The sequence below is a fragment of the Ipomoea triloba genome, chromosome 13, assembly GCF_003576645.1.
Source record: "Ipomoea triloba cultivar NCNSP0323 chromosome 13, ASM357664v1".
Taxonomy (NCBI): Eukaryota; Viridiplantae; Streptophyta; class Magnoliopsida; order Solanales; family Convolvulaceae; genus Ipomoea; species Ipomoea triloba.
The window spans coordinates 10,505,009-10,517,234 of record NC_044928.1 but is presented as its reverse complement, the minus strand read 5'-3'; the positions used below and the strand labels follow the sequence as shown (position 1 = coordinate 10,517,234).

At 30.6% G+C, this 12,226-nt stretch overlaps 1 protein-coding gene across 1 annotated transcript; it reads right to left on the bottom strand.

The window, feature by feature from the left end:
- Positions 1-5,480: 5,480 nt before the first annotated feature.
- LOC116002481 (inositol 2-dehydrogenase 2) lies at positions 5,481-7,446 on the bottom strand. The gene is made up of 6 exons (XM_031242630.1): positions 7,038-7,446; positions 6,613-6,948; positions 6,329-6,493; positions 6,088-6,222; positions 5,921-6,018; positions 5,481-5,836 (listed from the first exon to the last, which is right to left on the bottom strand). Exons 1-6 carry the CDS (start codon positions 7,209-7,211, stop codon positions 5,644-5,646), a joined length of 1,101 nt encoding a protein of 366 aa, XP_031098490.1. The 5' UTR covers positions 7,212-7,446; the 3' UTR covers positions 5,481-5,643.
- Between the last annotated feature and the right edge of the window lie 4,780 nt (positions 7,447-12,226).

The following is a 12,226-nucleotide window of genomic DNA, read 5'->3' as shown; positions in this document are numbered from 1 at the left end:
TTATCATTAACCAACAGATTACCGATAAAATCTTACTGGAAAACACCACCACTGACCGAAAAGTCGCCTTCTCTGGCGAGGGCGACCAGAAAGGTTGCCTTCTCCCGGAGAAGGCGACCTCTAGAAGAAAGTGACAAAATCTGGTCGCCTTCTACGGAGAAAGCGACCTTTACTGGTCGCCCTCCTGGTCACCTTCTCTAGTAGATGGAGACCGGCAACGATTCGATCGTCATCAGATTTTCGATGGGTTGATGCCTAAACTGAAATGACCTGTAATAATAGGTCATTTATCATTTCTTGAGGTCTATTGCCTCAATTTGACATATTAGTGTAATTACACTTTTTACAAATTTAAAGACCTAATTGACTTTTTAGCTAAAATTTAGGGGCATATTTGAGACCTTTTTACCTTTATAAATTTATATTTGTTTCATAATTATATAGAGATTGAACAATTCCAAAGGAAATTTAAAGGAAGGGCATGGTTAAAGAATTTAGAGGATAGGAGTGAAACATATCTATTTTACAACATCATGCTGTGACTTGTAACAAATTTAAACAACATATTAAATAGTTATTAGCTGATTGGGTTAGTGTGTTTGACTAGTTGATAACATTAGCTGATTGTAGAAAAGTGTTTGGTAACTGTTAGCTAACTGATTGGGTTAGTGGGTTTGACTAGTTAATTTCCAAAATGGTCCTCCGGCTATGGCCTTTTCTTAATTTAGTGCCTTGACTTTTAATTGTACCCAAAGTGGTCCCCAGACTATTCAATTTTAAGCCAAAAAGGTCATCTGTTAGATCTGGCATCAAATGAGTGTTAATTCTAGATAGCTAGATCTATGGGTCCTAGATACCAACATGAGTTAATTCTATTTTTGGTCCTAGATAGATAGATCTATAGGTGACATTCCACTTTTAATCATTTTTTTTCAAAACATCCACTTTTGGTTGTGGCATGATCATTTTTTGTCCTATATCAACAAAATAGCTTAAATTTCATTAAATACAAAGACATTTCGTTATTTCGGTCTTCAATTATGGATTTTTTTCAAAAAAAAAACATAAAAAATATAACGGGTCAACATATTTTGTATATAAAAAAAATATTGAAATGTTATTGTATTTAACAACATTTCAATGATGTGGAGGATACAAAATGATTATACCACAATAATACTAGGACCTAATGGGAATGTTCTGATAAAAAAGGACTAAAAATGAACTGTCACTTATAAATCTATGACAAAAATGAAATTAACTCTATCAACATCATAATCTTAAATGAGAGAGTAAAATAGGGGTGTAATGATAATCTTAAATGAGAGAGTAAAAATAGGGGTGTAAAATTTAGGAGACAAGTAATATTTCCCTTAAAATAAAACTAGACTTTTAAGCATAACGATATAGCATCACATCTCAATGAAAACAAAATGCAATCATTACCATTAAAATTTATTGTTACAGTAGAAAGATTTTAGGAAGCATATGAACCTTTTTATGTGAAATAATAGACTACCATCGATCGTAGAATATATATATACACAACATTTGCATATCAGTAGTTATACAACTCTGATCCAAAAATTTTACTTTCTTAATATTTTCTCTTTTTTTACAAATAAAATTAATGTATAAAATAATATATCATTAAAAATTTTTAATTAAGATATTTTAAATTGTACTTATATTAATCATGTTCTTAAATTTTTTAAAAATAAATGTATATAAAATCATTATGGTTCATAAAAAAAAAGTCACTATTGTAGGTATATAAATACGGTAAGTACAAAACTCGCTAATGTAGGTACATAATTCACTACTATTGATGATATTTTTATGTATTTGCATTATTTTTTTAATGTATTTACAATATCATTTTATGTATCTAGATCTACAATATAATTTATAATTTGCATATATAATTCACTACTAGATCTACGATATAATTTATAATTTGCATACATAGCGGTAAATATATATCGGCTACTTGTGCCATTAGGACTTGGGTTTCATTCTGTGAGCAATACCATTTGTAGCTTCTCTTTTCTAGTGTAAGAAAGAAAATATGATGTGGCAAAAGAAAGAGAATAGAAAGTTTCTCACAGAAAAGTTAATTTTTAAATTAAAAAACACACACAATTGAGCAACGTGCAAAGTGCCCAACAAGTGTGTGCTCTTCATGTGTCAGCTAAGCGATTGGAATGCTAGCTAGCATGTCGACTAGGGCTATGTTTGGCAAACCTAGCTGAAACAGTAGTTGAAAGTTAAAAAGCTATAAGCTCGAAACTGAAATCTGAAGAGCTGTTATGCTTAAACGTGTTTGGTAAAAATTAGCTTTTTGATAAGTTGATAAATGTAAAAAGACTAAAAAGGACATCTTCATAAAAGTTAAATAGTTTTAAATTTAAATAGGTTTGTTTACATATTAAAATATAAAATAATAAAATTAATATAATTTAATAAAATATTAAGTAAGAATATATATTTAAAAATATATAAAGTAAAACAAGATGTTTATAATTCATAAAATTAGTTCATACAAAAATTATTGTTCAAACACAAATATCAAATTAAAATTACAACGAAACATATTGAAGAAAAAAGGCCAAAAGAGTTTTAATTGGGAGGAATAAATGATGTCATTTATATAAAATAATAAGGATAAAGATGGAAAAAAGTTAAGAAGCTACTAACTTATTTTTGAAAAGCTACCTGAAGTAGCGTTTCAAAATAAGCTCTTATTTTAAGCTACTAACTTATTTTGAAAACATTACCAAACAAAGTTTATAGCTTATTAGTAGCTTAAAATAAGCTATAAGCTCCTAAATAAGCTCTGTCAAACATAGCCTAGTATAATTCCCCTCCAAGTTAATTTTATTTTTTTAATTTCATTTTTTGTATTAAATGAGTTGAAAGTTTTTTAGTACTAAAATGAGTTGAAAATTGAAACCACAAAAAAACTTGTTAAAAATCCTCTTGGAGATGCTTTCACACTTCTTCCTAAGTTGGGAATTACAATGATTCACGAATATTTTTTTTAAAGGAAAATAACCAACTTTATTAAATCAAAAGTTCAATACATGAAAGCAAAGAAGAAATTCAAATAAATGGACCAGTTTGAGAACGAGCAGCTCTATCAACCGCATGAGCCAACCTATTCACTGATCGAGATATGAACTTAATGGACACTTCATCAAAGTGTCTTTGATAAACTCTGCAATCCTCAATCACACAACCTGCAAATGAATGATCCACTGAATTACCATTAATTGAGTTGTACACTGGCTGACAATCCAAGAGGAGAAGAATCTTCGCGTGGGGTCAATCCCTTAACCAAGAAAGTTATTTGATATTAAATAATATTTTTTAATCTTTCTATAGAAATGATTTGATATTAAATAATATTCAAATTATAATATTTAGACTTGCTACAATTTTAACACAATAAACAACTACAAGTCATATTTTAGTACTCTAATTTAATACATGATAACATTTTTTGGTATAACGTAAGGTGAAGTTGAAGGTGCTCAGTCACGGAACGATGACAATTGATTCTACTTTTTTTTTTTTTTAATTTTTTAATATTACTGACTCTATTACAATGCATTATATTTCATAACTACTTTTACAACAATTGATTCTATTTATTGTTAAATAATTTTTTTTGGGTGACAAAAGAAACCATCAGCCTATATTTAAATGTGTGCATTAGGTAAATTTTGCTTTGTGACTGATTCAAACCAAGAAGGCCGATAAGCTGCTCCTATTAAAAGTCAAATTTGTAATTTTGTGGTTACCAAGTTAAGGGCCTAAACAACTTGATTGTGGTTGTTAGATATACTTTGACGGGGCGATTGGTTGGGACTAGTTGGAAGGAGGAAATTTGGAAGAAAATAATAATGTGAGAATTTAAATTCCATTGTTTGATAAGACAAAAATAGAATTGCTGAGAATTGAAAAAAAAAAAATAAAGTCTAAAATGCCTTTGAATAAAAATTATACTAATAATTATAATAATAATCATCATCAAAGGACAAAATCATAATTTATTGTGAAATTCCAATTCCACAAGTTGTGAAATTGCAATTCTGAGTAGAGTCTGAGGACCCTAGAAATTACAATTCCATGGTTGGAAGGAATTGCAATTTCCTCCAACCAAATAATGGAATAGAAATTTCAGGGTGTGTTTGGTTCATAGGCTTACACACTAAGAATGAGAATCGAAATCATTTTGTATTTGATTGACAACTTTTTAAAACACAACTATGAGATCTGATTACCACTTCAATTCAAAACCCCATTCTCTAATTAAAAACATATATCTTTCTATCTTATTGGTAATCTGATTTTTAAGTTTGGATTAGTGCTTTTAGATTTTTGTTTTGATTTTTTTTTCTGTTCATATTAATCAATATGAACAGAAAAAAAAATCAAAACAAAAATCTAAAAGCACTAATCTAAACTTAAAAATCAAATTACTAGTAAGATGAAATGATACCCGTATTTAATTATTAGGGAATGAAGTTTTTAATTAAAGAGGTATTCAAATCCCATAGTTATGTTTAAAAAAATTATCCACCAAAAACACTAATTATGATTTTATCTACTATTTCTAGTGTGTAAACCTATAAATCAAACCCAACCTAATTTTGTCTTAAATTGAGTTGTGAATTGTGATCACCTTTAATAGCAAACCGCAATTTGATTTATCTTTGGACAAAAATAGCAGTGGAGAGGAAAATCTTTGTCTGGTAGCTGCTGACAATAGACATACAATTGATTGCTTACCCTATCACCTGCAATTTACTTCCATTTGAAATTGGACAATGAGTTGCCTGCCATTTAATTTAGAGTGTGTCTTATCTGCTTATCTGGAAGTAGTATGTGACGGCTTCATTTAATTAGCCAATTATCCAACATTAGGACTGTAGAGTGTAGACTGCAGAGAGAAAACCGAGGCCCATGGCCATGGCCATGGCCCCCATCAACACATATTTATACCAGTCCTTATATCGTGGACCGCGGTCCACAATGCATTGTGGACCGTGGTCCCAAAACGACATTGTTTTAGTAAGTGGGAGACGGAACCCGTAATTGACATTACAGTTCATCTCAAAAGATACTGCCTTACATTTGTTTTGATATTATCGAATGAAATTGTAATTATATCGAAATGTAACTGTAGTTGTGTTGAAATGTAACTGCAGTGTATATGAACTGATACTGAATAACAGTTTCACATTTGTGTTTTATATTATCGAATGAAACTGTAGTTATATTGAAATGTAACTGTAGTTGTGTTGAAATGTAACTGCAGTGTATATGAACTGATAGTGAATAACAGTTTCACATTTGTGTTTTTATATTATCGAATGAAACTGTAGTTATATCAAAATGTAACTGTAGTGTATATGAACTGAAAGTGAGTGGCGCGCGAATTCATTCGTCTGTTTTCATTAATCAAAACGACGTCGTTTTGAAACGCGGTACCACGGTCCACGATATAATTTGCGTATTTATACTGCATGCGACCAGGGGTGGTGCAGAGAGAGAGAGAAAATAATGGACAGTCCAAAAAGACTTGGTAAAAAAACATAGGGAGTCATAAGTTAATAACACAAGACATGATTGAGTTTCTTAGTCACTTAGAACCTCCTTGATGGCAACAAATCTGCCCTTCTCAATTGAGAGCTGAGCAGCCACTCCTACAGCTACAGAAATCAACCCATCATGTAAACCCACAGCCGGAGCTCTTCCCCCTTCCTCCCTGATTGCACCCAAGAAGTGAAGGTGCTCCAAATAGCTAGAGCCATGATGCAACCCGTCATACCTGACGGACCAACAAAATTTGTTAAAAATTAAATATGATTCAACAGGCCAAACTAAACATAACAGAGGAATGACTATAATTTACTTGATTCGATCATCCTTAATGTTTATGGTTTGGACAACGTCGCGACCCTCCTCTCGTTTGCCCCAGCGGACTATACTTTCAGGGACAAAGGCTTCACCCTGTAAAATATGCAAACTAAAGCAGTCAGTATTGAGTAAAGTAAAACAGCAGTTAGTTTATTTTCTTACCTTGCCAATATCACCTGCAACAGATATTTCTTGTTCGTTTTTACTCCCTTCTGCGAACATACACAGGTCAAGCATGCCCCGGGATCCATTATCGAATTCCACTATAACATAAGCATTATCTATTATATCCGGCACCTGAAACAAATTAAGAATTAAATCCCAACCAATTGAGTAATTAGTACTATAATTCACAGTATTGTAAATTAATTTTCTTTTCTTCTGGATTTCTCTCTTAACATACCTTCCCATCATATACTTCATCTTTGTGATTCACGTCCATAGCCCCAGAAGCCATAACACGAACAGGATTCGCACCGACAAACAGCCTCATAAGGTCAAAGAAGTGGCAGCATTTCTCAACCAGAGTGCCTCCGGTGTTGCAATTAAACCGGTTCCAATTGTTTACCTTGAGAAACATTCAGGGATAGTCCGAGTTTTAGGTTGTTTAGTCCAATTAATTAAATTAAAGCTGGAAGGTAGGGGTGTAAATAAAATAGATGAGAGGACTTGATGGATGGGAGTTACCTTGACAAGAAATGGAAAACGGTGTTCTCGGATAGCCACCATCTTGATACGTCCTAAAGATCCAGTGTTTACAACATCTATGAGTTTAGCCACAGGCGGCATGTACCTATACTCCAGCCCGACTTGAACCAACATATCTGATCTCTGCCTAGCCGCTTCCAGTACATGTTTACAGTGTTGAACAGAGGTGCAAAGAGGCTTCTCCACCAGAACATGATGAGGTTTGGGGTGGTTCAGAATGTCCATTAGAATCTCGTAATGAGTCATGTTTGGACTGGAAACAATCACCACATCGCACAGCCCACTGTCCAGCAGCTGCTTGTGCCCGGAAAACACCTTCACCGAATTCAATAATGTTTTTAGCTAGAGCCTAGAGGATAACGTAACCCGGCCGGGTGTGTATGTGTGAGAATTGGATTGAATACCTGGATAGGCCAGTCGAAGGAGAGAGCCAGCTTCTGCGCATGTTGTTGGGAAGGGACGTGTGGGTCGGCAATGCACACGACGGCTACGCCTTCCGCTCTGAGATGGTACAAGTTGATGAGATGCTCCCTTCCCATCATTCCGACGCCGATGATCCCGTACTTTTTAGTCGCCATTGGAATACTATGATCTGATCGATCGGAATACTATAATCGCCTATGTTGTTAGACGACAGCTAGCCCCTGTTCTGTTGTAGCGAGTTCTTCGTGACCCCGTTGTGTGTGTGTGTTTGTGTTATAAAAGACGAGAATGAGCGCACGTTACATTTCAATCGTACCATTTCACTTTCCAATTTCCAATTTCCAAATCCGCTCCCTAGCTAGGTACATTGCACCTAGACATTATACTCCGCTGGCGGCTCCGATTCTTGGATATTCTACTCAATTAAACCATCCTCATTATTTTGTATGTATTATCGGTCTACTAATAAAACATTGTTGCTATTATTATATTGTTTCGTCTCATAAGGTTATCAATCACATTGGTTAGCTTGAAAAATTGATAAACTAGGGTTAACAACCAAATTAGTCAAGCTATTAGCAAGCTTATCATAATTAAGGTTTCAAATTCGACTTCCAATGGAAGCGTTCTATTGACCTTCTTAATTTGAATCAATCACCTATAAATAATTTATATTAATATATTTTCTTGTGGTCTTAGGGGCACAAGGGAGGGTTTATCTCGTGCCCACCTTGAATTGGACAATGGTTGTGGTTCCCCTTATCACCCAAAAAAAGAAAAATTAATAAATTCTTAGATATGGCAAAAATGTTACATTAATGATAATTCTACATTTTTTTTTGAAAAACTAATGATAATTCTACATATTCATTTATTATTGGCTATTCCTAAATTAGTTATATGTGCTGTGATATATAATTTGATAAAAACACACTACATTTTACAAATTTGATGTCAAAATGTACCTAAGAGATCAGGTTAGTCATGGTGTATTTTTGCATGCAGTATATGATATCTTCATCGATGTAATACAAGTCCGGTTTCCGGCTCCAATTATACTTCCAAAGTTTGACTTTTATTCGGATTATAAGTTTGACATAAAACTCTTTATGCACTTTTTACTATAGTTGAAATTGGCTATTGTGTATTTTAAATTTGTATAGTCAATATATATTATTATATCTACTATCTACTAAATCCAATAAGAGCGAATAGAGTTAGACCTATAATGGGAACTAAAAAAATATTGGTCTAATTATTTTTTAAAATGAATGGTTCATATTATTTTGATTTCAGTATTTTTTTTTCCTTTTCTCACTCTACTCTCTATTATATCATTTAATTTTCTTAAATACCCTGTATTCCGTCACTTTAAACTTTAGTAACGAAATATTATCTTAAGTATTTATTATTATTATTATTATTATTAAATTACTCATTGATTTCCACAAGGAAAGTCTTAGGTTCAAACTACATTCCAATCAAAGTTGGTATATTTGTTGAACATATACTATAAATATCTTAGAGTGTATTAAAAAAATACGATACAAAATTTAACATGACTCTGGTCAATTAATTAGCCAAACTATATAGTATATACATAGCATTCAAAGTTGAGCATCAAATTAAATAAGAAGCCTTGAAAATCATTTCCTTGCATATTTTTTTTTAAATATAGGTTAATTATTTTTTCGTTTAATTAATATTATTTTGACTATTTAGAATATGACTCAATATTTTAATTATGTTTTTGCAGTATTGGGATTTATTTAGGTCATTATGGTATTAATAATTTTTGTATATATTTCTATAATGGTACAATTTTGCATTACTTTACAAATATTGTATTATTATTTTTTCATCGGACAAAATTGTTGTTACATCATTAACTCCACTTTTGGTCCTGTATTATTGTGACATGACTATTTTTGTTCCTCTATCAACAAAACAATTTAAATTTCATTAAAGACAATGGCATTTCGGTCTTCAATTATTGATTTTTTTCAAAAAATTAAATATAAAAAATATAGCATATCAACCTACTTTGTATAAAAAGATCGAAATGTCCTTTGTATTTAACGGGATTTCAATGATTTTTTGACGGAGGACAAAAAATGGTCATGTCACAATAATATTAGGACCAAATGAGGAAGTTTTTATATATAAAAAATGGACTAAAAGTGGACTGTTACCTATAAATCTAGGACCAAAAATGGATTTAACTATATATATATATATAAAATTCAGTTCGCGTGCAGTTGATCTTCTTAGGTGCGGTGCGATGAGAGGAGAGTCATTAATCTTGTCAAGATCAACGTTTAGGATTAACAACGTTTTAATAAAAACACGGTGGCAATTTGGTTATTTTTCATATGGGGCAAACTTAATGTGCGTAGGTCTTGTGCTTAAGGTGCGTATGTCTTGTGCTTAAGGTGGGTCGTGTTTCTTCTTCAAAAGGCAGCCACCCTTCTCCCTTTTGAACTAAGGGGTCTGAGGCACGGGTCTCCCAAAAACCCTAACTCAGACCCTCAAGAACAACACTTTTGAACTAACGGGTCTGCCAAACCCCTAGCTCAGATCCTCAAGAACAAAACTTTTGAACGAAACTTAAGGTGTGTCATTTTAACACTTAAAGGTACATTTTTCTAACACTTAAAGTGCGTCTTTGTATCACTTAGGGTGCGCCATTGTTATAAACTGAAGGTGCGCGATGCTAATACTTAAGGTGCGTCATTTTAACACTTAAGGTGCATGTTTCTATCACTTAAGGTGCGCCATTTTTAGCTTATGTTTCTATCACGGGCAGGGATACTCTTAAACTCGCAATATTTAATTTCTATTGAATATAATTACGGAGTATTATAGAGTATTGGATATAAACAATACTTGTGTAAATTGTAACTTACACATTTGTATTGTGGAGGTTAAAACTTAAAAGTGATATGTTTTTTTTTTTAAACTAAAAATCAAATTTAAATATGAAAAAATAAAATTTAAATGGAGGGAAAAAAATTAAATTGAACTCTGTTAGAAAAAAAAATTAAGTGGCAATGTGGCATTTATTTGTGGATGATGCAAAAGTAGGCACGGTTGTGAAATTGAATATATGAACCATTATATCATCCAGATTGCAGGAAGATAATAGAATTATAGTAAACTAAAATGAAGACGAGATAGATACAGAGAAAATCATCAATCTTTTATTAATCATCATTCAGTATAATATATATACGATATACAGAGTTTTAGTATAACTACAATACTACAAAGGATGAAGATGAATTATCATAGTATAATGCCTTTAGTAATGCTGACACATATGTATTCATAACACTCCCCCTTACTCCTTTAGACATTACTATATCATACTCATGCCTCATTAAAAATTCCACTAGAAAAACCCAGTGGGAAAAACATAGTTGAAGAAAAGAGTACACTATATATTTGTACTCATGTGTCGTACTAGCTGCCTCGTTAAAAAACCTTTAATTAAGAAAATAATACCAAAACTCAATGAAAGAAAAAAATATTACATTTACCATTATAAGTAACAAAAATTTTATTCCGGATTAGTATTACACTAGTATTTTCGCCCGTGTGTTGCACGGAATGGATTTGTTATAATATTTTAAGAATATTTGGATCAATATACAATTATATAAATTATAACATCGAATATTATATAGCGCAATTGATGAAATTGGTTAGATCGATTATGTTTTCTAATGTTTTCCTTGTTGAATTAGAGCAAATAATTGTCCAATTACCTGTGCGATGCATGGATATATTTTTTATTATATATTTAGATAATAAAAATAAAGATCGAAATTATAAAAAATTCTAATATTGAACTTGCACACATTTATTTGATTATAAGATTAGTGCAAAAGTATTACTCAATTAATTGAATAATATATGACTTGTTTGTCTACCATTATCTTAAAAAGATCGATATGTAATATGACTTATGTAATTATATTATTACTAAATAAATATAGGAAAAATGATAAATAATTTAATTATAATTATTATAAAAATATATTCAACGACTAATATTTAGCTTAATTACCATAATAATTATTAGGGAATTATTATTAGTCCATTACAGTAATATATGTGTAATTATACTTTTATACTTTAAGTATATTCATTTTCACCATATCGCATTTAGTTTTTTCTTCCTCCATATTTGAATTAATTATTTGTAATTATTATAAAAAAATCTAACAACACATGTTTAATTAATTTTATTAAAGTTTAAATAATTTATAGTTTTTAAAAGGAAAGTGTAATTATTATTATTATTGGTGTAAATAATAATTAATAAATTACTTCTTCTTATAAAATTACGCAGAATTTGTTTCCATTATTAACACAATTATAATGGTTTAATTATTAATTTGGTAAATAAAATTTTTTTACAAATTAAATTTTATTAAATTTTTTACCAATTAATTAATAATATTAGTTTGTGCGGGAAAGTTGAAAGGGAGGATTTTTTTTTTTACTAATAGTATTGATTCGTGAATATAGAAACAATATTACCAATTAATAGATATTAGTTAATTTTCATCTTACATTTTCTTACCAAATAAGCTTTATTAATTATTTGACTAATAAAATATTTAATTAAATGACTACAAAAGTTTGGGTAGGAAAATTAAATAGGAAGATTTTACTTTTATATATAGTATATATAAGACTGTTTTGGGCGAAAAGTTAAAATGGAGAATTTTGTTTTTATTAATAATATAGATTACGTTGCAAGAAAGTATATGTCTGTAATATTACGATTAGTAATTTAATTTAGAATTGTATTACGAATAGGAAAGTAGGAAAGAATATATTGTATTAGGAATTGTATTAGCCTATTTTAATATACAATTGTAGTACGAATAGGAATTGTATTACCCTATTTTACAATATTACGCAAACCTAGGGACTATTTTGGGCTGGAATTGAAGTTAAAATAGAAGATTTTATTTTTATTAATAGTATAAATTACGTTCGTTGCAGGAAAGTATATGTACTACGATTAGTAATTTATTCTAAAATTGTATTACGAATAGGAAAGTAAGAAAGAATATATATTGTATTAAGAATTGTATTACCATTTATATTTTAATGTACAATTACAGTACGAATAAGAATTGTATTACCATATTTTACA

Excerpts from the sequence above, each read along its gene's own strand:
- LOC116002481 (XM_031242630.1), bottom strand. The coding sequence starts at position 7,211 with ATGGCGACTAAAAAGTACGGGATCATCGGCGTCGGAATGATGGGAAGG. Across the intron at positions 6,949-7,037 it reads CCTTCGACTGGCCTATCCAG|GTGTTTTCCGGGCACAAGCA; the intron begins GTATTCAATCCA and ends AATTCGGTGAAG. Across the intron at positions 6,019-6,087 it reads TTGCAGGTGATATTGGCAAG|GGTGAAGCCTTTGTCCCTGA; the intron begins GTAAGAAAATAA and ends CATATTTTACAG.